The sequence below is a fragment of the Solanum lycopersicum genome, chromosome 9 (genome assembly GCF_036512215.1).
Source record: "Solanum lycopersicum chromosome 9, SLM_r2.1".
In the NCBI taxonomy this organism is placed as follows: domain Eukaryota; kingdom Viridiplantae; phylum Streptophyta; class Magnoliopsida; order Solanales; family Solanaceae; genus Solanum; species Solanum lycopersicum.
The window spans coordinates 66,194,405-66,221,042 of NC_090808.1; the positions used below are offsets into that span (position 1 = coordinate 66,194,405).

The 26,638-nt window shown below is 32.2% G+C and overlaps 3 protein-coding genes across 6 annotated transcripts; all 3 read right to left on the reverse strand.

Annotated features, from left to right (window-relative positions):
- Window positions 1-2,488: 2,488 nt before the first annotated feature.
- Window positions 2,489-8,054, reverse strand: LOC101263156 (U-box domain-containing protein 24-like). 4 transcript variants are annotated; one of them, XM_004247577.5, is made up of 4 exons: window positions 7,632-8,054; window positions 5,568-6,979; window positions 4,335-4,653; window positions 2,489-4,158 (listed from the first exon to the last, which is right to left on the reverse strand). In XM_004247577.5, the coding sequence occupies exons 2-4, from the start codon at window positions 6,795-6,797 to the stop codon at window positions 2,660-2,662; spliced, it is 3,048 nt and encodes a 1,015-aa protein (XP_004247625.2). In that variant the 5' UTR covers window positions 6,798-6,979; window positions 7,632-8,054; the 3' UTR covers window positions 2,489-2,659. The 4 variants fall into 4 exon arrangements, with proteins under 4 accessions (XP_004247625.2, XP_010326704.2, XP_025888799.2 ...); XM_010328402.4 differs by having other exon boundaries at window positions 5,568-6,807; window positions 7,632-7,981; XM_026033014.2 differs by having other exon boundaries at window positions 7,467-7,894.
- Window positions 8,055-8,333: 279 nt separating this feature from the next.
- LOC101263463 (uncharacterized) lies at window positions 8,334-12,263 on the reverse strand. The gene is made up of 2 exons (XM_004247578.5): window positions 11,991-12,263; window positions 8,334-8,802 (listed from the first exon to the last, which is right to left on the reverse strand). The coding sequence occupies exons 1-2, from the start codon at window positions 12,117-12,119 to the stop codon at window positions 8,686-8,688; spliced, it is 246 nt and encodes an 81-aa protein (XP_004247626.1). The 5' UTR covers window positions 12,120-12,263; the 3' UTR covers window positions 8,334-8,685.
- Window positions 12,264-13,086: 823 nt separating this feature from the next.
- LOC101263757 (MAR-binding protein) lies at window positions 13,087-16,930 on the reverse strand. Its single transcript, NM_001324356.1, is given in 9 exon segments — window positions 13,087-13,662; window positions 13,736-13,864; window positions 13,954-14,451; window positions 14,677-14,877; window positions 15,901-16,065; window positions 16,161-16,340; window positions 16,494-16,535; window positions 16,625-16,714; window positions 16,799-16,930. Coding segments are annotated over 8 exon segments (1,647 nt in total). The 5' UTR covers window positions 16,703-16,714; window positions 16,799-16,930; the 3' UTR covers window positions 13,087-13,308.
- Between the last annotated feature and the right edge of the window lie 9,708 nt (window positions 16,931-26,638).

Sequence of the window (26,638 nt, forward strand, 5' to 3'; positions counted from 1 at the left end):
AGCTAAGTAAATGATTCATGTTCTAATTAATTAAATTAATTAATTCATATTCATTGATTGAATATTTGAGTTCCAAAAAAATTAAATAAGGGTAAAATTATAAAGTTATAGTTTTTCTTAATACAAATACAGAATAAAAAAATGACATATAAAATGAGATTGGGGGAGTACTATAATTATAAGAAGTCAATTGCTTACAACATGAAGTCAAAATTGATACTCAATTGTAGGAGATTATGAAAATGCCAAGTCAATAGCCCATAATTTGGATATAAGATAATGTGACTTATTAGATAAAAATAATATATAAGCATGTTCTAATTAAAATTAAAGATACTAATCCAAACACTTCACTTCCACCAATTTATTTAATTTTTTTTTTTGGACATTTTCAATTGTTTAGATGAATTAAAGAGTTTTTCCCACTCCTTAAAATAAGAAAGTGTAGAAAATAATGCTAAGGTATCTTTGATAACCTTTTTATATGGAGAAGTCTCTATCTTTCATGGCTGTTTTTTATTACAAACTCTAAATAAGAGATTGTGGAGATTTTATAGCATTAGATCAAATGGCTAAAACTACAATTTCTTTTAAGAAAGCTCAATAATATATATATTGAACTCTAAACTTAGATTCAAATTTTAACTTTAACCTTCAGTTTTCATAATGCACAAACAAGTACTTTAACTATCCAACTTTTATAAATAAACACGTGAGTCCTACATGATACAATACACGTAAGACACCATGTAGGACAAAAATTGACATGTACGACATGTGTGTCTATTTGTTCAGCTTTATATAATTTTAAGTGTCTACTTGTGCATACCCAAAATTGAAGGGCATAAATATAATTTGAAGCCAAGTTAAAAAGCATATTTCTGTATTATAAAAAATTAGTTACGAAATTTATCCCTAATCAGATGCTAAATAATTTCACTAAATAGAATTAGGGATAAAATTTTACGTATTATTTAGCGATAGAATTGTTTGATCCTAATTTTTTCTTTTAGTGATATACTTTTGAAACATAAACAAAATCTGATTTTTCACATGACACTTTTTAAATAAAAGAATTGCTTAGAATTAATTATATATTGGAATTGCTTAGAATTATATATTAGAAAATCTTAAATTGAGTATATTAATTTAAATGTAGCTTAACCACCTCCCACCCCCCAATCCCCCACACCACCGAAAAAGAAAAGTATGGGACACACAAATTTTATTTCAACCATTAACATTGCTCCATCCCTCTCCATGTGCACAAGTAAGTAATAAAGTTGTATGCTTATCCACGTTATTACTTTCTTCGTCTCATATTAATTATTCAGATTAATTCTTTTCAAAATGATAAACAAGTTTGTAAAATTTGAAAACAACTTCTAAGTAAGGCAAGTCAGTAAAGTTATTTTTTTATTTATATTTTTCTAAAGAGCGTTTGAAAAGAAAAATGAACCATACCATGCATGGTCCAATTTGTCACCCAAACTATTTCTATGAATAGTAATTAGAACTTAGATTTAATTAAGTCATATCTGCCTATCTGTCCCTTAATGTGGCAAACCATTACATTGTGTTCATATTCAACTCTAGAAATAAATGAGAAATTTATAGTTTCAGCCAAAATATGGTTACATTTTGTTATCCTAAAAACTACTTAGGTGTAGGTTTTCTAGATCTCACAAACTATTTTCTTCCACTCTAATATTGACATGTTCTATTTATTCCAAAATAGGAAGGAAAATAAATAAATAAAAGAGGGGGGGGGGGGGGGGGGTAAAAGAATGCATTAATAATTAAATAAGTCATCTATTGATTGTGATATTAACATGTGTTAGCCTAAGCTTTCGTTATCGTATCTAGAAACAATCAATCATCCACTTTGAATAACTTTTTATTTACGGTCGAGGATTTATCAGAACCACTTACTGTACCTTATAAAGAGAGTAAGGTACGTATTTATCTTTTTTTTTTTAGACATTACTTATGAAATTACACCGAATAAGTAATCGAGAATAGTCAATCATCCAAGACTGATTTACTATTAAAAGAACCACCTAAAATTGACCGAGAAAATCAAGAGACCTTCAAAAGGTCGATTTTGTTTTTGTTTTGAAAAAATAAATAAACGTTTTCTTTAGATCGATTTTTCACCAATATATATATTATAAAAAAAGAAAAAAAGTGTTATTACAATTTCTATCACTGTAAAGTGACGTGCAACAATTCAACGTAGACCATTAATAACATAATTGATTTACAACTAATTGTGGAAGAAACTTGTTCAAATTGACAAGTTAATTGCCCCCACAAAATTATAATGATTGAGATTGTGTAGACAGGTACTTGTTTCCTAATAAGCATTGTTTCTTTTACTTTTTACTCACTTCAGTGACGTATTCAGAATTTTTCGTTATATACTTCATTGGCATATACATGAATTTTCGTAAGCGATATCAAGGTATATATAATGTTGTGCATAGACTTCTAAACAGAACAAATTATGTTATAATGAAGACCAAAATACATACAACACAAGAACATAGTTACATATCATGAAATTTCACTAAAACACATTAGGCCTTTAAAAGCAACACCAGGAAAGTGTGGCCTTTAGATCAAAGGCCATACTTTTCGACTTTAGACAACGCTTTTCTTAACCGGATATACCTGCAATGAGAGATCTGGATGATCTAGGTTGACGTTCGATAAGTAACAAGACTCTAGCAGCTTTCCTTTGGAGATGTCCATCTTCATGAATTCTACCTCCTGTTAAACGCGCGAGAGGTAACTTAGCTGTTAGTCCATAAAGATCCACCATTTCCCTTGACATAAACACTTTTTCCAGGACCCCTAAAGCTTCACCCTTTAAAGATTCTGATCCCCAGTTTAGAACTTCTATGATTGGTGATATTGCATCCTCCTTGTGCAGCACATTGGCTCCTCTATGAGGCGATTCTTCGCAAACCAGAGTTGAGAGTGTCTGAATCGCCTCATAAGACGTGGCATGTATCTTTTCTTTTAACAGTTTAACCAAATCAGGCAATGCATTTACCTCCAATAGACAGAATGTCTTGCTCACGCTGCAGGCACCTCCGTGGGCAGGACAGATAGGAGCACGTGCTCGTCCAATACAGAAACAGGAAGCTTTCCTGGATAATGCACTGAGTTCATGACTACGCATTGATAGATCCGTTAATAGTGCAGCTGCTCTTGCTTGTGCAGTTATTGAATCAGCTTTGAGAAAGTTTACCAGTATAGGATATGCTCCAAGCTCAACCACGTTGCGTTGAGACTCCAGATTTGTTGGATCTGTGAACCTGAAGAAGGCACTAAGAGCATTTTCCTTAGCTTCCATGGTTCCGGACTTCAAGATGTTAATGATTGCCTTTAGGCCACCTAGTTCTATGAGTTTCTCTCTGAGTGAAGTTTCCGATTTAGGAAGGTTGGCTAGTAAACCGGCTGCAGCCATCTGTACATCACCTTTGCTATCATTTTCAAGAAAACCAACTAAAGCTTCCAATCTTCTTGGCTTAAGAAGATACTCAACGACACCCTCTGGCTCGTGTTGTGAGAAGATGAAAAGTAGATTGATCGCTGCTTCTCGTATTTCCTGGTTCGGATCATCAAGAAGGGGAAGGACAGCTGAAACACCACCGGCAGAGAGAACTGCTGATTTGACAAGTCCAGCTTGAGATTGACAAATTCCTAATAGTGCACGTAAAGCATGCCTACGAACAATGTCCGAGGAGGATGTAAAATTCTGTTGAAAAGCCAGCAAGTACGCGATTACAGGCTCTAGTACAAGTTGGTTTCCAGTTTCATCAATCAAGAACTTAACTCCATCACCATTGCCCGAAAGATTAGCTAGAACTTCACAGCACTTAGCGATGATAACTGAACGTACATGGGATGAAATCATTAGCTTTAAAACAATAGCAACCCCTCCAGCTGCAGCTATAAGCATCTTATTGTCATAAAAGCTTGATAGCTTCACAAGTGCAGATAATGAAAGTTCTTTTGATTCAATATTTCCAGATGTCATCTCAAGCAGAGGAAGAATAATCCCTTTCTCCCCGAGAAGCTTCATATCTTCATCCCTGAGTTCCAAACCGAGAATTGCTCTAACAATTGACATTCTTGAAGATGCTGATCCTGAAGATAATTGAACGATATAACTTAACGTAAAACTCCAAAAAAAAATGTGTATGCTCTAACTAGGCTGATACATGAATCCAATAGAGAAGAATACGCTGATATTAAGATTATTATCTATATCCCCATGTGCAACTGTAACATATAACATATAAGAGTGTTGCAGCTATGCTTACCATGGTGTAACGTATCGATAAATGGTCCATACCATCCCTCTCGAGCAGCCTTAACAATGTTCTCCTCTTCTTCATCACAAAGCTTAGCCAGGATTTCTTCTGCTTTTTCAGCTGATGGACTGGCCTGATTTTTGAGAAAAGAGACGAGAAGCGAGATTGAATTGGACTGCTGAGAAAGCTTCTGGCAATAAGGCAAGTTCCAACTTGACTGATCGTGGAGAACCTCGTATATCAGCTCAATTGCAGCAGTTGAAGTGGCATAGTTTTTTCCGAAGCATGCTACAACATTCTCAAACCCCTGGTTCTCAACGAATACGTCCTATAAATTATATGGAATAACAGTTTAATTAGGAATAAAGCTTTGGACTTCGCATGTTTAAAAGCAAGACTTGGATGTATATTTGCTCATACATCCTGATCCTAGCCCCTGGCTTAAGGAACACCAAGGGAAATTCAGGAGAACTAGAAAAGACATCTTTTTCTGTGTTAAAAAATGGAACCCCAAAAGCTAATTCACGAGAGCAGGATTATAACAAATGGACCGTGATTCCGTAGACTATATGACATGGGGATCAAACACGGACAGACCTGGTTCTAAAAACATCATGAGAAATGGACCTGGGGCCTAACTCAATCCGGAAAGATAGCTCAAGAGGTGAGGAATGAGGATTGCGTGAGACCATATAATGAGTCTAATTTTCCTTTCCACAGCCGATGTGGGATGCAACGCTCTGCTTTGGACAAGCGACCTCAAAGACTAGAACTACATTGACAAAAGCAAAAATCTAACGATAAATAAGACCTATATTATTAAGTCAATAACATTGTTAACTCTGGTAGCCCTTATCAGATGATATGAAATGATCCACATGATAAGCCCATATATTACCCCCACCCCTTACGTCCGTTCTTCACTATCCTGGTGTCCTATACTTAGAAACAACTAAGCGTGGAAAAGTAGGCCATACATACGTTAGTAACAACAAGCAACAAGCAAACCACAGCACAATGCATAAATTAATTAATAGTTCTAGAGTGCAAACAGTTAAAAGAGAAATTAAACGAAAATTTCATTTTTTTCAGACGAAATACTGAAGTCCTGCATGAAACATTTATGTAATATGGCTATACGGAACAAAAGTAAAAGGACATAGTATTCTAGGTGAAAGCAGAATTACATGAGTTTGCTTACTTTCACATTTTCTTTTTTAATATTTAAAGAAATTCACTCACCTTGTTTCTAGCATGCCCATCTACGACGTCCTTCAATGTAATCATCACTTTATCTTGCAGATATCCACTACGTAACATGCCAAGCTTGGAGATGACAATTTCAGTGAGTCCCCCGATTGTCACCCATTCTTTATTTATCGAACTTGCTTTCATTAGTTCTTGCATTTGTGCAAGAGCCTCCTCAATTGATGCATCTACTCCAGAAAGAAATTTCCCCTTGCAAGCCCTGATTATGATGCAATAGTTGAGCTCTTTCCACTCTTGGATTAATTGTCTCAATTGGAGGTTTGGCCTGAACGACAAATCCTGCAGCTCTTCACCTGTTTCAGGATCAGTTTTCTCCCCTGAGTCAAACCAAGCTTGGATAGAAGCTCTCTCACAGGCAGTACCGGTACATAGGCTTACAGGATCTACCATTATAATTCCTGTTATACAACAAATAAAAGCTTTAAATGGTTGAATGTATTCTTCTCTAGGATCATATCCCTCTATAATGCCAACTCTCTCGAAATATTGGCTTTTGACTTCCTCATAATTTCTTGCAGCATCGGCTCGTGAGAGCAGCTCAATGACTTGATTCAAAAACAAGACTTCAGCTCTCTCTTTCCGGTAAGCAGCTTCTTCTTTCTCTTTTTTGAAATTATCTAGCTCTTTCGTTATCTCTGCTGGTTCCACTGGCACCCCAGCAGCCCTTGCTATTTCTTTAAGAATATTGTTAGCAAATTCTTGGTCATGTATCTGATCCGATAGACCTTGGTTTAACTTGTTAACAATTTGGAGACGCGACTGAGATGCCTCAAAGTTAGCTCTTTGCATTTCATTCTGCAGCCTAGTTACCTCTTCTGAAATCCCTGACAACACTTCCATGTTGACTAGGGATAACGCGGCCAGGGATTTACCTATATCCCTAGTGACTTCCTGTACCTCCTTAACGATGCTCCTACATTTGACCAGCAAGTAGAAACGGGCTCGGTTCTTATACTTCTCAACCAAGTCATTAGCCTTCTGCAAGTCAGCTTCAATGGATTCCAAAGCTTGCCTTGCAGCCGGGGAATCGTTTAACTTCTGCAGCTGCAATTCTTTCAAGACGGGCTCAATGTCCGAAAGATAGTTCCCAAGAACCTTAAAACTCTCCTTCTCGAATACTACATCATTCGCAGCTTGAGCGGTCTTTATTACTTGACTACTAATCACAGCCAAAATAGTCCCAATTGGAACTAACTCCGCCATTACGATACACCTATCAAATTCAAATGGCACTTGTTCTCCTGACTTGACCACTAAATCTATGAAATCTAAGCAAGTTCTTCTGCATTCAACATACTGTCTCTACTCCAACAATCTACTCACTAATCACTATTTCAGATTTTCGACAAATTAAGCAGCTTTACCGAAGATGAAAATCTAAGATACTACATAAACCAACAAAGTAGTGTAAACATTCCTCATGAAAGTTTGGTACTTGCATATAAATAAACAAGAGAAAAAGAAGCTAAAAGTGCTAATCTTTTCACAAATGTGTACAAAGTTCAATTCTACCTACAAAAATGATTTTTTATTCTTTCAAGAAGAGCTAAGTGATTGCAAATTATACACTTTGAAGATGATTAATAATCTTTCAATCAAAGGAAATGAAACAAAATTATAACAACTATGTATGAAAAAAGGATAGAAATATTCCGCCTGCCTATATTGCTCCGACTCTTCAAAAATACCAACAGATATATGTCGGATCCTCAAAAAGCTATCTTTTTTTAAGAGGATTCGATATGTGTGCAACATTTTTGGAGGGTCCGAGCAACATACTAACAACTACATCACTACTAAGGCTGGCTCTTTCATAACTTCAAGAATTATGAACTCTAAGCAAGTAAATACAAAAAAACAGAGAAAATGCACCTTTTTTTAATATTTGAAAGCAAGAATGAAGAACCCCATTACTGATTAAGGTATAAACTTCACAAGAAACTTATTACTTTTGAGTATTGAAAGATTTTACAAATCAATTTATCCCAAAAAAATCTCAAAATTTCAGTGCAGAAAAAGGAAAAAACAAGAAGTTACCTGTTTTTTCTGCTACTCTAAGCTTCAAGGAAATTCTTATGATGACTAGAATTTTCATTAGTTAAGAAAAGACTCATTATTTTTAATTATATTAGAAAGACCCATTGACTCATGCAAGTCAATGGATACCAAGAAAATAACACAACAAATTAAAATTCTTCATCTCATTTTCTTGGAAGAAGCATGACATAATATATTGGAAGCTTTTAAAATTCATTATTGACCAAAGTTCAAATTCCGGCAAAATAAAAAAAAATCTGAATGTTTTCTTTGTATTTGCTTTAAGTCTTGGTAGAATATTGCACCAGCCAACACGAACACCATTGATAAATTATAAAGAGGTTATTTTCGATAGATTATGATTATATAATTCTATAAATATTTTTTTCCAAAAAAAAAAAAAGAAGAAAAAGAGACTTCAATGGGATGTGTGGAACCCATGCATCAAATACAGATAAACAGATGTAGACATCCTTTTAATTATGTCCAGTCAATATTAAAGAAGGGCCTTTGCCCCTAAGACATACACTGAACACAGTAGCGGAGTCAAAATATTTACTAATAAGAGATTTTCTAATCGAACAATTCGAATCCCAAATCCCTGGTTAAGGCAAAGGGATCGCAGTCCTGGTTGCATTTTTAGTAAACATTAGATGAATGTGTCTTCTCCATACAAACATTTCACATTCATAATCTGAAATATTTTCGAGCAAACAATTGAAGATGGTTCACATTAGTAATGATGCTGTGTTACAAAGAAAAAAAGGGGACAGAAACACCTTTTTTGTGAAGAAAGGGAGTGTTCCAACTTCTGTTTAACTGTTACAAGTATGTTAAAAGGAAAGATAAATCAAACACAGAAATGGCAGTATACAATCAATGGCTTTGCTACACAGTTTTATTGGCAACAAACTCACTTATTGGTGAACACTAATAATAGCACATCCATCTCTTCGCGGCACAGAAAGGAATCAGGATGTTCCTTTGTGCAAGCATTACTAACAGACCTACAAATACTTCTACGCCTCTTCATTTTGTGGGTTGCACGTCTTCCTCAGCTCCGCATTGCTTGGTCCCTCTCTCTCTTACGACCTATTTCTTTTGCCATCTCCCTCAGTTCCTCGGGCGATTGGGGCCTTACAGTTTCTGTAGGATAAACTACATATTCACGCTTCACAAGCAAAAAAAACATGGAAGTTATAAGCCAAAGATATATATTGAAACTGTGTTACAAAGAGTTACAACACCAATCGTGGTATAAATTCATTTAGATATATAATATGATTTGGAGATGATCGTTGTTACAGCATCTGCTCACTGAAGAGCCAATTCCAACTGAGGTAGCTTCATGCTAAATCTACATCATGCTGATAGAATATAGCACAGTAATTGAACTGGACTTGAAGGCAATCAGAAAAATGCAGAAAAATGAATATTATCTTAATGAATACTATTGGTTGCAAGGGGAAATTGGAATAACTAAAGCCCAGAATGAAAAGCATAAGCCTTCTCTTGTGATAAAACACATCCACCAAATTATCTTCTTCTTTGTTTTTTGGGGATGGGGGGTTTGGGGGTGGGGGGAGTCATATCAATTAAATTCAAAATGGTTTTGATATTTAAGTGACATCATAACCCTGATGGCATCTGAACTATCTCCATCGTCCAACGTACCTAGTCCAGCTCACAAGAATAGCCTTGCTCGCAAAACATAACTAGGTCTCTTATGACCATATGTTTCCTATTTATCTCCTTTTTTCCCTTCAAATATAATGCTTAGAGAAATTTCTTTTATCAGCTCCTAAATTTTCAGTTGCGGTAACTATGATTAAAATAAGCAGGAAGCTAATAGAATGTGGAAAGGGTCAGTGAATTTCTTAAAACTATCTATTTACGGAATGCATTGTAATTAATCCAGAATATAGGAGTTATAATAGGTATTTCAACATTACCTTTCAAAAAAAGTTAGGTCTTTGTCAGTTCAGGAATTCATTATTAGTTAAGCAATTTCCCTATTTACTTCAGCGGCTTACCAAAGGTTTTCCAAGTGTATATACAACTCATGATAAGCTTAGAATGAGAGACCAGAGAGTGAGAGAGAAACAGAGAGTGACAAACTTTGAAAGTCAATTTGGCAGCAATCATCAAAAGCAAATGCAGAGAAGAATTGATCTGAAATGAAGCACTTCATCTATCAACAAAAGGGTGGTTGTTCTGTTGTACTTCTATAGAAGCCCTTGCAATCTCCAAACATTGTCCAATGCGGGACCAAAACCACCAAAGCAGTGGAAACTATTTGGCCCACGTGACTTGGGAGTTACATGGGCTTATAATAACTATTAACTTCAAAGAGAACACAAATGAAACCTGAAAAATAAGCTATTGATGGAAGCTTGAAAATATTTGTGATTACACCCTGAAGAACGCACCTACATAAAGTTTCAGATAACTTTGCAAACCTAAAAAGAAAATGCAAAATGTTTATGAATGCATCATCAGTTTGAAATAAAACATTCGGAGATTTGGAAGCACCGAAGATGAGCTGCATCATCAGTATGACACCAGAAACAACCGAATGCATCTTACTACGACTTACACATAATATATTTTCAGTGAGGTAAACTGTAAAACAAAGAAATAGCTGGTCTAAGCACATAGATGATCCAACTATACTACCCACCAAAAAGTAGAAGACATATCTTACTAAGTATGAACAAAGGATCATCTTTAAGCCTCACAATATCCAGGCATCTTTAACATCTTGCAACCATTGTCACTTCACCATTCAAAGTACATACTTGGCCTGCACTTATCACATTTGAGGATCACGCAAGTTGCGCACTTAATTTTCATAGCCAAGCTACACTTCTAGTGGCTGGCCTTTTTAGAGGTGTAAATGGTTAAAGAAAAGATTGGGAAGGTAAAATAATTCATTTCAGTTAAATAAAATGACCGGGTTGACTATTTCCTGTGTATTCCTTCCCTTCGATTTAACCAACAAACACCTAAAGAAACACATTCTAGTAAAATTTTACCGCCCAGAATCTCAGACATACATTTCACGTGTCAAACAGTACAGAGACAATAATACATGTGGAAGTATTTTAACAAGTCTACGAATCTTCCAAGAACATTAGAGTCTATCCAAATCCAAAAACGAAAGCAAGATCTAAGAAGTAGCTATATCCATAGAATCTATTTCAAAATGGCGAATCCTCTGTGGAGCAACAACTCTCTCTTTCCCACACTTCTGCTCATCTTCTTTGCTATCTTATTGCTATTTTAATTTCGGCGGCATGCAACACTTTCTCCTCTTTGTTGCTCGTTCACCCTCTCTTATGCTCCCTCAATACCATTTTATATGATGCTGTTTAGTTGGCATGTAGTTCAAGAAAGAACGAAAGACTTTTGAAACTTGTGGTTTAAAACAAGTCAGATATTTGTGCGCCTATACATAGGTAAAATAAAAAGATTGAACTTAAACTATTTCTAAATATAGAACGGTATCGTTCTTTTTGGGATAGACTAAGATATTACACTTTCCGCAACAAACTAAAAGGGAAAGTGCATTACATAAATTGCGACATCAGAAGTATATTTCTTACTAGTCTCTTTCAGAGTTTCTTCATTGCTTAGTTCTGCATTATACACTCTAGTGCAAGGCCCGTATCTGACTGCCAGCACTAGCTTAGTGCTTAGCTATTCTAAATACACAAAATACATATTTTACCTATCAAAAAAAGGTTCTGCATTATACACTCCTCAATCCAGGATCTACATCCACCTTTCTCAACGATTAGTTCAAGCTTGTTGTCTAGCATATGTAAAATTACTAAATATAGATCACACAAAACATTCCAATTTACATAATCTTCTTCAATTGTTATGAAAGATCATAGTGTTCACCTCATTTGACTTAACTAATACATCAAGACTTTACCTTTCAAATTCCCCAACCCCACCTCCCAATTCCTTCAATTAAAAAAACCCTAGATAGCAGAAACACCTATTTCAAGCGATTCCCATTTCCCTCTCTGATTATATTCAATCAATCAGCTAAGGTTCAATGTCAAACTAGTTATCAATCCATTATACAAATCATATGTATCTATTCCTCACTATTTGAGACCATTTCATTCAAAAAGGTAAAAGGGATTGCATTTTTAAGCCTCCATAAACACCACCTCCAACAATTACTCAGTTTTTACAAATCAGCAACACAATCAAACTAGACATGTAAAAAGGGTTTGACTCGAGCTGAAACATAAACCGCAAAAGAAAATTGGAAACCCAGAAAAATTAAAGCATAAAGAACGAAAATTTACCATAAATAGAGAAAAAAGAGAGGAGGAAATTTACATGTCCCATGACTTTCTGAAGATTTTTGTTGTTGTTGGCAAATATGTACATGAGACCAATTGGAACTGATACGTATACTGCGAACTTTACTATCTCTAATACACCCTTTGAAGTTCCAATAGACGACATCGTCTTCTTCTTCTTCCTACTCAAATGAAAATCTGCTAAGCTTTAATTTTGATTTTCGATTTGCAGAGACTAACGAGAGGATGAGAATTCAGATGCGTGGAGCGTTGAGCTTTAATAGTAAAAATGGCACCGTATGGAGACCAAAATCCAAATTGGCAAAAACATAAATTAGCATCTAACGAGGGAAAAATTTCACAAATAGCCACTAAAAATGCGTTATTAAGTTTCACACATATATAGTATTATAATTTATAGCTACACATTATAAAAATGAGAGAGAGACAAGCGAGAGTGAGAGACGACAGAGAGTAGAGAGAGAGAAATTATTTGTATATTTGTATATATATATATATCTGTCAGACAATTATATATATATAACATACATATAGAGAGAGATAGCAAAATTGAGAGAGGAAAGAGAAAGGCGAGCTAGAAAGGATAGACAGTGGAGAGAGTATATGTGTATCTATTATATAATTGTATATGTATAAGAGAGGAGAGTGGCGAGAAAGAAAGGAGAGACATGCACATAATTATAACAAAAAAAATTGTAAGAGTGTAATTAATTCAAACTATAAGGCTTTTCTCAAGAAGTGTTCGAAATTTTTTGTAACGACTTTTTCTTTTCAATCAAACACTATATTATTAGTATTTCAATTTCTACAAATAAAATCATTGGGATATTATGCAGTTGTAGCATGTCATTATGGTTAAAGATGTACTTTCTAGTTTGGTCTATGCATACTACATTTTCAAAAAATGAAATGTTTGTCATTGACCTATGCCCCCACCTCTTCAGTTTGATGGACCTTTCACATAACCAACATCTTAGAATGCCCATAGGATGCACAATTTGAATTTAGTTTGCCCATAGGATGCACAATTTGAATTTAGTTGTCGCTCCAATACAAGAATAAAAACACCAAATGAAAAAGAAAAAGGCATAACAAGACCTCATGCACTCGTGTGTGGCTTAAACATGTAAAATACCATATAGCAAATATTCCAAAGTAGCAATAACGCATCCATAGTAAGATTGAAAAGCATGGTGTTTAACTAACAGAATCCTAAGTTGCATTACAAAGCACTAAATAACTTAACAAAGACATCATTGTACAACTTAAAAACATGCCGCCCATGCCCAAAAAACAAAATTGTTGATACTAAAAAATGTCTCAGCTGGGACACTTTATTCTTCAGCTTTCTTCTTCTTCTTCTTTTTATCTTTCTTCTTTTCCGTGGTTTCTGGTTCATCCTCATCGACATCAGCGTGTTTCCTCTTCTTTTTCTTACTTTGTTCAAGTTCTACATTTTCCACTTCATTATCCGCATGTTTCTTCTTTTTCTTCTTCTCCTTCTTCCCAGTTTCTTCAGGTTCTGCGCCATCCTCCGCTTCAGCAGATTTCTTCTTTTTCTTTTTCTTCTCTCCTTCAGTAACAGGGGATTCATCACCTGCTGCTTCCTCGGTTTGATCATCTATACTCATTTTCTTTTCCTCATTCCCAGTGTGTCCCATAACAGAATCAGCAGAAGGATTGTAAACCTACACAGAAGGAGAAGTCAATACTGGAAGCAAACCAAGAAACTGTCGCATACAAGAAAAGACAGTCCCAAACCTTAGCTGGTGTTATCAACCCTCCTTTTTTGCGATCCTTGTCATAAACTTCAATCTTAGGTTTGCCCTTAGCAGACCCAGCTGATTTGCTCAACTCTTTGCCTTCTAAGGCTCTTAAGCGTGCCTCAAGCTAAAAAAAGTCGCATATGATAATAATCAGACTACACAAGGATAAGAATGAAAATATAATCCTAAGATAATAATTAGTACAAACGTTACCTTGGCACGATTCTCCAAACCCATGGAATTATCTTGGCTATCTGCAAGAGCATCGTATCGAATAGCCAATGCAGTCTTTGCAGCAAGAGATCTTGAAATTTTACCCTTGTGTTTTGGTGCTGCCTGTCCAATCAAAGATGCATGATATATAAGCCCATATTTTGGAGTTGCGTGTTTTGTCTTCAAAGCTCTGAAAAGAGCCTTTTCAGCACCAAGTATCTGAACTGTACTTCCAGGTTGCTTCGCGAGATTCATTAAGCTACCACCATGAGCAATAAGCCGAGCACCAACAAGTTCTCCAACAAGAGCTGTAAGATTTGGAGCAATGGTGTTCATCCTGCTCTTCAAATAATCATACAACTGAGCTCTGTACTCGGAGAATGAAAGAACTTGGGTGCATAGATCTTTAATATTCTCCAGATCAAGATCACTAACTTCAGTACCCATGGAGATCATGGATGCCTCTTTCAATGCAGTCTCAACCTCTTCTGGGAGTATCTGTAAAACATTATCATACAAAAAGTGTGAAATTTTGTCTTGTGTAATTAAGAATGAAGTGTGAATCTTGTAAAAAGCAAGATTGCTCATTGGACTACAATATATCAGAAAAATTCATTCCAACAAGCAAGCTAACCAATATACAAATGAATACTACTGAATGAACAGTAGTCTACTTTTTTAGTATAACTCAATTGAAGCATTTAAAAAGAAGCCACTACTTACCTCAGAGAAATCCAACTTTGCAGCATTTGTACGGTCACCCATCAACTTCACAGCCTTGGCATAAAGAATGTTATCTTGTACAATCTTTGCGAGTTCCGGGAAATGCCAACCATACCATTCTCGGACCCTCATAGCATATGTATTTAGCTCTTTATCAAGATCATCCAACAAGCTAATGGCCTGTACAATCATTGTGTCCACCTGTAAAAGAAATAAACAGTCAGTTGTACTGTTACATGTTTAACAAAAAGATAAGTCAGTTAAAAATATAAAATTGGACAAATAACTGCTACCCAGAGACATATTTACATGTTTTCATCAAAATATCTATAAGTTATCAAGAGAACTTCAAGAGGCAGAAAATCATATGACTGTAAGACATTCTTTTAACTGTTAGCCATAATAGATATACATTGCACAATAGCACAGCCCAAGCACTACAGTCTTATCCACTACAAGCTAAACAGACTTTGTCAGGATTCCATGAATTACAGGAAACTGCATAACCTCCATGGCAAGAAACTGTCAGATCTCAGGAAACCACATAAACAGAGTGTAACTACTCAAATTACATGTGAAGCATCAAAAGGGATACATATGCAATGAACATAAAAGTGGCTGCGCAAACAATGAGATTGCCAGCCTAAATGCTTCACCATCAGTGTGCTTTAGGGCCAACAGTACTCCATATTTTTTGTAAATTATACTCCTTAGACCTTCTGTTACAGTTAAAAATTAAACTTCAAAGCATCAGAATTGACTATTTCCAGGCTGAAATCAAATAATTGAGACTATCTAAAATTCTAATAATGGCCATCAAGCATCATAAGAAATTGTATAGAACAATTTTGTCCAACAACAGATTACAATCTCAAATTATTTAAGATAAAGTAATACTAAAACTTTAGCAGAAAGGATACAATCTAGAACATACAAAACCAGAGTGTTCCACAGCAGTTGATTTTTTACAAGGTCACCACCCAAAATCCCTTACCCAGGAGTTATGGTTAGTCCTTTTCCACTATGTTTCCTTGCTGGATTGAACCCCCTAACCACATCGTTGAAGGTGGAGGATCCTTTCATTCGCTATATTTCCGTTTTATACACTACACTGACCTTTGTTTCTCTCCATGCATTCACTTATCCCAATATTTGTTATGAAAGAATATCCATAATGAAACCACATAGAACATGAAATAAATCAGTCAACGTATAGCAAATTACCTTGTCAGGACTAAACTTTAGCTTGTATCTTGAAAGACTGTGAGATAAACCCAAGCTCATTGGGGCCAAGTCTTGAGATGCAAGACCAGAAATGAGCTCAGTCAACTGACTTCTAACTCCTCTCATCAATTCCATGACAGCATTATTATGAACACAATCAATTTGCTGCAAACACATCCCACACCAACATCAGCCAAAAATAAATATTGAGAACCAAAACAAACCAAAAAATGAAGAACTGACATAAGAAGGAAGCAGACCAATTTCTCTTTAATTGCATTTCCTAGCTTTGAATCAGCAACCCCCAAAGTTTCACCATCACAGTGTGCTTTCAAGAACTTGCGCAGTCCTTTGCTGGGTTTGCTATCTATCAACAACGTAGCTGCTGATAGAGCTTCTGAGGTGTTTTCAAACTTGGAGAAAGCTTTTAGCTTCACGACCTGTTTTCATACCAACCAGTCAAGTAAATGAAGAATGTATGAAACATAAAGTTAGAAACTTTACAAGCACAATTTATGTCCAAATTTCCACATGCTACACCAAGATTTCTACCTCACGATTAACTCATCAAATGGTTTGCCCAAAAAAATTACCTTTCTAGCGGAATCAGTTGAGGAGAAGTCCTTCCACAAATCCTGCAACAAACACAAAAGAGAAAACGATTCTATAAAACATGAAAACACAGAAGAAGGAGAAAAAGGATAAGAGATGAATGCTATGATACCTCAACTTTGGAGAGCTTTCCCTCATCCAAAACTTTGAAAAGGGCAAAACCTGCCGGTGTTTCAAACAATACCAACATCTCCGGAAGAATCTGTTAACAAAGGGTTTTAGGTTTATCTTTAAGAAAAATCACTACGCAGAAGGAGTAATAAACGAACCACAAATCTAATGTTACCTTTTTCCGGCGCGCCGATTATGGAACTACGACGGATTTTCACCTCCACAAAACGGAACTCCGAGAGAGGAGAGAATTTGAAGGCGGAGGCTTATTTGGAATTAGGGTTTAGGGTTTACTGGAGTGTGTTATTTAAGTGAGGAAGAAAGAGAAAAGGGTTAGGGTATAAGCAATGTGGGCGGGTCAAAAACAATTTGGGTTGGGCTGATATTGATGAATTTTGGGTTGGGCTTATATTGGGCTGATTTAAAATAAGGAAATTTATAAAACAACTAAGACTAGAAACATAAGTAGGTTGCTTAGTTACAGTTTATTTAATTATGATTCGTAGCTACATGTTAGAAGGAGGATAGAGGCGAGCGAGATTGAAAGAGGAAGGATAGAGGCAAGAAATATTTGGAGATAGAGGAGAGAATCACAATATAGTTGTATGTCTAATTGATAATTGTATCACAGATACAATTGTTTTGTATCAAAAAATTAGCTACTAGATGGAGGCGAGAGACGAGCGGGATTGAGAGAGGAGGAGAGAGAAGAGCGATATGTAGGGGATATAGAAGAGATATGAGAGATGAGAGATTTACAATTGATTTGTATATGTGAACAATAATTGTATATCCGATCAATAATTGTGTCGTGAATATAATTAATATAAATTTATTAAAGACCAACAAGGGTTGTGATGATGTGGTAAGTACTCCTTCGTACTTAACCATAGTTTTTGAATTCGATTCTCCCTAGGTACGAAGTCACCTTTATTAGGAAGCGTTTTACCCCGCCCTTCTCTTATGGGACTTTCTGACGTGAATCCGAATTTAGTCAAGCTTCACCTGGTGAGAAAACAAAAAGAATTACATTTTCAAAGGCTATTATATTCACTTTGTTGATGCAAATCAAGTGTATCAAGTATATTAATAAATACAATTTGTATCATCGAATATAATTGTATCAACAATTACAATTGTTATGAATCATAATTCTTTCAAACTATAGTTGCGTATAGCAAATACATATCACATGTTTGTCTTCGTATGTAATTCTTCCATTAGAAGCAGAAGTTGTGTCCAATATAAAATACAATTATTACGTATATAATTCTTTCAAACTATACTTGTGTATATAAATACATATCACGTGTTTGCCTTCTCCTGTAATTCTTCCATTTAGAATTGAGAAGTTTGGGTTCAATATGGAAGGAATTAAAGGAAATTACATAAGGTTAAATTTAGGTAGAATTTGTAATAGATACGTCATATCCATTTGGATTCACATGTACTGTTTCGTCCGCCCACCTCTCTTCCTTTGTATTTGTATTTCAAAATGTATTTCTTCTCCCAGATATATGTATATAATGTGAATCGCATGGATTTGAAATGCATATACTCTCTCGCTCGCTTCTCTTCTACCTCGCTCGCCTCTTTTCATATGATTTTAAAATAAGAAATACATGCATTTTGGTGTACATGACTTAAAATTTTTATTAATTAGTGAAACAAGATGCAGTTTTTAAAATTATAAAAAGAGTTAATAAATATAATACGAATGTTTGTGTAATTAAGTAGTTTTCCGTAATCTTACCCCAACACCCCTAAAATGTAATTTTCTCTATATATTTAAGGTGGTAGGTACGATCATACTTAATTTCCAACTTGAATTGAAAATTTAGTTTAATAAACTATATCGTATACATTTGTGTAATAAGTTCACACTTGTATAGAAAGCAATATTAATAGTAAGTATATTGTCTCTGAATATCCAAAGAATTAATTGGTTGTTTGCTTTCACTTTGTCTTTTAGTACTAAGATAGGTTACTTTGAGATTAATTAACATACATCTCAAAATATCTGAAATAGCACCTAATTATGTTTGTTACTTGTGAGGAGAAAGATAATGAAAATGACATGAAAGAATGATTAGGATCTTTGATTATTTTTTTGTGGTGATAATCTATAGTCCATTAATCAAAATAATAATATACTCAAGGCTTGGTGCTAAACCAATTGATTATTGTTTTCACTATGTTTGGATCGTTGTTATCCATTGTATTGTTACTATATCTACAATGTTTATTTTGATTGTTACTTATTGTATTGTATTGTTAAATTTCGTTGTTACGTAACAATGAAAATCCTTATTTTATGGAACAACCAATTTGGTGTGTTCCCTGATGTTACTTAATTTTTTTTCCAATTATATCTTTACATAATATTTCAAAACACTATTTTACCCTTTACCTTAATTATTTAAATCTAGTCAGACCTCATACAAGGTTATTTTAGTAAATTTATAAATTACAATACAGTACAATATAATCAAACCAAACAATCAAAATGTTATTTAACAACAATAAACAATATAGTCTAGCCAAATATTATATAAACCATGCAATACAGTACAATATAGTATAATATAATACATTATGAAACATGGATAACAATGATCCAAACAAATTGTTAGTGTTATAGAAGGGATAGACAACAAGTCATAATTATATTTAGCAAATATTTTACTTTATTTAAAAGAGTTGATTTTGACTAGCACTACTCTTTTTCTCTCCTTCATCTTAATTACTTTATTGTTTTTATAATAATGGATAATTGATTTGATTATTAGCATTCTTATTTTTTTTTCTTTTCATGTAAGATACATGATTCATATTATCTTTGCTTTCTTATTTTTATTCACTAACCATGGATTTTTATGAGTTTGAGTTAAAGCATCAACTTTAATTTATGGTTCTTTGATGCAAAATATCAATTCATTTAGTTGTTTATAGAGTCAAATTTCAATAGAATAACATACTTCCGTAACAATACTTATTATAACATATTATATCAATTTTGAATCGTCCAATAATTTAATGCCTTTGAAATTTAAATTAAAAGACCTTTCATTTAATAGGTTAAAACACCCTCTAATTCCTTGAAGATTTAGAGATTCACACTCATAAAAAATTGTTGCCCTTTGAAATAACTTACCAATCATATAACGATATAAAGATAAAGGCCAATATAATATGTGAGTGAAAAGTTATAATTATTTTACTTCTTCATATATATTGCATTTCTAAAATTTTGAAATTTATTACTGAATGCTTGATCAACAAATTAACTAGGTTTACTTGTATATTTTTTCAAATGGTGGCTGTTATCTGTCGCTTTGGATTTCGATTAATTCACATTCATAGGCAATAATTGAGATCTCTTATTAAAAATGAATGAGTTCTTGCCATCTACACCATTATTTAATTTCGTTAGTGGATTAAAATAATCAAGGAGAAACAATATTATTAGACATATATTCATACCATATATATTAATTTTATTTATACTATTAAATAATTACGTATATTATCACTAATTAAAAGTTCATTCCTAACATATATTGAGGAAGATGTATCGACGTACGAATATTTTTACTATCAAATACACTAAATTAAGAAGAGAGAAGAACGAGATGGGAAAGGGGTGAGCGAGATAGTTATGAATTCCAGACACATGTAAATCACACTACATATACACTAAATACATGTATCTAGAACAATTCACATTACCTGGGATACCATATACATATGTGGGTGACGAGTGAGATAGGAGAAAGTTAAGTGAGTAAAATTTGTTATGTGTCTCAGACGCATGCGAATCCATTTGGATATATAGAGTATCTAAAACAAACTATACCCAATTTTGATCTCATATATTTTGAAATAAATGAATTTGAACACATCAAAATCTAGTAAAATTCGTAATATTATATTATAAACTTAAATATATCTAAATAATTAGCTCCTAACTCATATAATTTCACCATCATTAAAAAAATATATATTCCGGCACAGCATCTTTTAACTATATCTATCAAGGCCCCAATATTCACCAATCACACCTAATAATACATATTTATAACTTATAAAGAATATATAAGACATCTTGAAATTGACATGAAAATCAAATTATGTCTGTTTATTGGCCCAACTGGAACCTTCACTTTCATAAATTTCTCGATTTAACATGAAACTTTCCAAGTGTCTCTTGTTTAATTTATTACTCAACCACCACAAGCCACTAGCTTCTTTTTTTTCTTCCACTTGTCATACTTTACTCTAACTCGATTAAATTTAAATTTGATACGAAATTTTTTTTTCCGAGAATAATATTTTCAATATAGTTTTTTTTTTTCATTCTCAAAGGCTTAAGCCCAAACTTCTTATTAACACCTTGTTTGAATGGTTGTTATCCGTTATATTATATTATATTGTTAGTTTAAATGTAATGTTTGTTTTAATTGCTATATAAATTTATTGTATCGTATTGTTTAAATTCATCGTTAGATAACGAGGAAAAGACTCATTTTATGTAACGATCGATTCGTGGTGATCACATCGTTACCTTAATATTTTCTTCTCATTTTGTTCTTTATTTATTATTTCATAATTATATTTCATCTTTTACCCTACCTTTTCATAGTAACATCAGTACCGTGCGTATTTTAGTTTTCTTGTAAGTTCATCATTCAAATTATCGATGTGTAATATTATGTCACGACGTGATACAATCTATTCAAACATTGTATTCATTAAAACAATATACTACGATATATTACAACTCAATACAATACAGTACAATATAATATTGTACACTATGAAATAATACGTAACAATCATCCAAACAAAGTGTAAGTTTTTGTTTGCATTAACTTATACTAACATTACTAACAAAAAATATATTCAACATTGACAATATGTCTTGAACTATTCTAATATGTGCATCAAATTAATCCTTTTGATTACTAATACCATCGACTTTCATGTATCAATTATATATACCTTAATACAATATCAAATGAAGTATATATTAATGCTTGTATTATTTATAAATAAGTTTAAAAAATATAATAAATAATATTAGTAATACACAAAGTAAAAGTATGCATTATTTTTTTATACCCGCTATCAAATGATCCGTATAAAATATAAAAATTTTAACCATGCCACATAATAAATAGCGGCCACCGGCTATCTACTGCTAAACCTCCCCAAATAGTCATAATTAATTTATTGTATTATTGTACCATATATAAATAAAAAAAATTTTAAAAAAAGCCTTGTGCTCTATTAATACAAAGTTTTATTAAGGTAATTTTAATATACAAGAAATAATTTAAACGTTAAAAATCTTAATTATGAAGTGAAATTCACTAATTTTTCAATAATATTTTTTAGAAAAATATTTTCTTTCGTTCTAAACACGCCCCTTATTGATATTGTAGAAATTTCAAGTTTGTCCCCTCGATAATAACAATGTGTCCCAACATGTTTAAATTCACTAAGAACATACATTCTTCTTTGGACACGATTGACAAAACTAGATCAATCAATAAATCAAAAATCCAATAATATTTAAAGTTGCACAAGTACAATTATCATTATAACTATTTGTTCAATATGATGCATCTTGAATAATTCATTTTTGATCCAATAAAAAATTTGAACATATATATCACAACTCATTTTAAATCATCCCAAAAATCAACTCAAACCAATCAGTACAAACTACATATTTAAATGTTCAATTGTTTAGAGTCACACAATTCAATTGTCAATATCAAAAGGCTTAATCAACTTATTCTACTCTTCTTCTTTTTTTTTGTTTTTTATTCTGATCCTATTTGCTTAGTTGTCTATAATGTAGTGGATTTCATGAGTTAACATCGGGGATAGTTAGATCATCTCCAATCAATCTCTATTTTACTCTTTATATTTCATTTATAGGGAGGTGAATAGTAGTTCTTCGAATTTGGAGAAGTACTATTTACACTCTCTATTTTATTTTTTGAATGTTTTATTATTATTTTTATTACTTTGTAATTAACATATTATTTTACATATAATGTCATTAATTAAATATGTAATATTTATAGTTTTTAAAAATGTAATATAATATTTTTAAAAATATATTATTTAATCTGTACTACTTTCATCTCGAATTAATAGTATTTTAATTTTTTCTAATTTTCATCGACAATATAATTTGAAGTAATTATTAATTTTCACTATAAATAGTGCACACAATTAAAAGGATAATATGAAAAATTTAATTTAAAAATACAACACATAATATGATAATTTAAATACAAGATAACATTACAATACATAACATAATAATTAAAATGCAAGTAATAATTAATTCGCGATGAAAACAAGAATCATGTCGAAAAGATGTTGAACGTGCATTCAAGTTTTGCAATCACGTTTCGCAATTTTTGCAGGTTCGTCAAGTTTTTTGGAGAAATAAAGTGCTACATGATATAATGACTACATGTATTATACTGCACAACATTGATAATTGAGGATGAATGTGGTCTTAATGCATCAATTCAAGATGTCGTAAAGGTTCCAACTCTAACGACAAAAATGGAGGTAGATGAAAATCTCCGATTTGAACAACTTTTAGCTAGACATAAAAAAAATTTAAGGACAAAAATGCTCATTTTGAACTCCATAATGCATTAATAGAGCATTTATGAGAGTTACGTAATAATTTCTGAAATTGAGTATTTATTTAATTGCATTTCACTTTTTTTAATTCATCCATTAATTTGAATATTGTATTAATTTTCTTGCAATTTATTTTGTTTAAAATTTAGAATATAATATAATTTTATATTAAATAAAAATTTTATAAAAATAAAATGTTATATCAGATGATAATTATATAAAGTAATATTGAAAAAAGAAATAAAAGGTTTATATTATGAAATAAAAGGATAAGGATGAAATAGAAATAATAATATAATATTTAGGATAGAGAACGAGATTTTTTTTAAAGAGTAAAATAGAGTTGAATTAAAGTTAATTGTCTGAAGAAATATAAAACTTTATATTTAAAGAGTAAAATAGTGTGTAGGATTGGAGATATCCTTTAACAATTAAATTCCAGCTACAAATTTAACTTACAACCCAAAATATATATCAAACACCTTTCAATTATATATTCAAACAAAATATATTGAGTCAGCCGATGAGATATTGCTTTTGTAGTTAATTCTTCTGATCCGGTGTTTGATATATGTTTTGAAGCGTAGATTAATATAGATTCATGATTCATTTATTAAAGACAAAAATGATGATCACTATAGAAATATTGAGATCAGTCAAATTCTTTTAATTAAACGTAATTATATTCATATGTATATTACGTTCATGAATTAAATATATCGGGGGCATAATATAGGCATGTTAATGTCCTGTTTCTTCAAATAACATGTCAAATTAGGTCTTAGACCTAACTCACACCCCAAAAGCTAGCTTAAAAGGAAGGAGTTTAATCAAGCCTTATAAAGAGTCCATCAACCATCTCATTAACCACTTATATAAAACTTTGTCATTCTTTAACATAACATATATAAATTTATTAATTACTTACTATAAAATTCACTCTATTATTACGAAAAGTTACTATATATATATGAATTATCAGTTATGAGTGACTTCTTATTTTAAGGATAGATCCGCCTCAAACTATATCGATTCACTCTTATTGCAACAAGATACTCTCATATCCCAACTTATTTAAACTCGATTTACTTTAAATTGGCTCCTAAATATTAGACCTTTGGATGAGCCAATGGTTGTAGCATACATGCTTTCAATAATTTAATTAATTCGACTAGTGATTGTGCTAGGAGTCACTGTCTGCAATAGCGTCCTCGTATGAATATACAATCACACGTATAATATCATTTGTTCAAATATTTTTTTAATACTATATAGAAATATATAATAAAAATTACAAGATTGATTTTATAGAAAATATAAAAAAAAATGTTGTTTATAAAGGATATATAGTTATTATAAAGAATATCTTTTAACTTTATACACCAAAACTTTTTTTATTTCCTTAATTCCATGCATCTATTTGTTATTATATTTAGTAAATGCAATTTTATAAATATAATTCTTTCATCAGATTTTTAATTTATTAATTCCTACCAGCTTAAAAGTTTAGTGCATGAGCGGCTATGATATTTTTACTTGTATCTTTTAATGCATATGTTATTCTAAAAAGAAAAATAATTGTTAATTAGAACATTTTCTTGTCGTATGGTTACGTATTATAACAATATATGCCATAAATATTCCACGAGGATAAGTATTTAGTATTAAAAATAAGGATATTCTATTGTTTTATGTTAAGAAAGAATCTCTCGTAGAAAAATTGTAAAAACACTAATCTTATATAATTGAGTTTATATTTCATGGTTGAATTTCTTTTGACTCTATGTATTATTTTCATAAATAGGAGTCGTATGAAATAAATTTTATGTACGATTTTGTAACGAATTAAAGAATTTTTGTTGATTAAATGACGATTTTAATATCGGTTCAATCTTGAATGAAATTGTGCAGAAGTTTAATTTTTTCAAGAATTATTAAAATGAAGTTATGCTACTAGAATTATTATAAGTGAATATCTTATAATATTATGCAAAGGGGTTGCTTTCCAATTGCATATATTCTTATAATAATAACATGTGAAAAAGATATTTTTTTATAGCTAAAGGACATAATTACCCTCGATCTGCGCTCGAAATCTCAGAAACACACTCATACTATACTAAGATCCTATTACCTCTAAACTTTTTTTATAAATAATTTTCTACCCTTTTTCGACCTATGTGACATTATCTTCTGGCCAACGCATGTTGACAATTTTTCACGTAGACTGAAAAGGAGTACAGAAAGATAATAAAATCTTAATATAGTATAAGTAGTGTCTCTGAAATTTTAAAGAAGCACTTATGTATTTTTCTTTTTCTTTTAAAAAAAATATTGAAAAAATACGTACCGTTGAACTCTCCATAATTAATTTATAGACTATAGTTGGTGGAAGTAGAAAGAAGATTTATACAACTATATATATATAGTTCTTATTTTGTCTATTTTTGAGGGAATAAATTAAAAAAAAAAAATACAAGAAGCAGTGTGTTCCTGCTAAGAATCATACCAGATATGAAAAACAACTTATTGGGAAATATGATTGAAAATTTAGTCATGTGTCTTTTTATTAGTTACTAAAAAAAATAGTGTGTGTTTTTTTTCTTCAAAAGATAAAATGAATTTGACATAAGAAAAGACTAGAAACATTGAGGATAGTTATGTAATGTGATAATCAATTCGGATGGGTTTTGGCATATACATAGATATATAGTTAAGTTTTTTTTCCTTGTTTATCTGAATACGATATTTAATATTCGTATTAAAATTTTATTTTGGGTCAAGAAGTGCTATAGTGAGGTAAAACGCTTTTAATAAAAGTGATTCTATATTCAGAGATTCAAATCGAAGACCTCTGATTAAGAATGAACGAGTGTATGCTAACCACTACAGCACAACGCTTATTAGTAGTCAAATTCATTCACTAATTAAAGCAACAATTCGTATATACTTTCAGGGATGGAGTCATGACTATAATTTTCTGAGTTATGTATTTTAAAATGACTATTTAAGTGTTAATAACTGATTTCGCTAAACTTAATATTTATTCATATCTGATGAATACAATATACTATTTGAGCAAAAACTATTGAAATGGGCCGGAACTCGTATCTGAGCTTCTAGCTTGGCTCTTATATACTTTATACGAGAGTTAATTTTTCAAACACTTAACTAATGGTTATTATCTCAAAAAATCATTTACTTTATTGGAATTTAGAATTAAAAAAAATGATCAAATTTATATAGATAAAATAACTATATTAGTTGACTGACCATCGCTCTGAGAAATCAACCCCTTCGTCTACTCACAAAATAGATATTTTTCCAAAAATAATCCTACCAA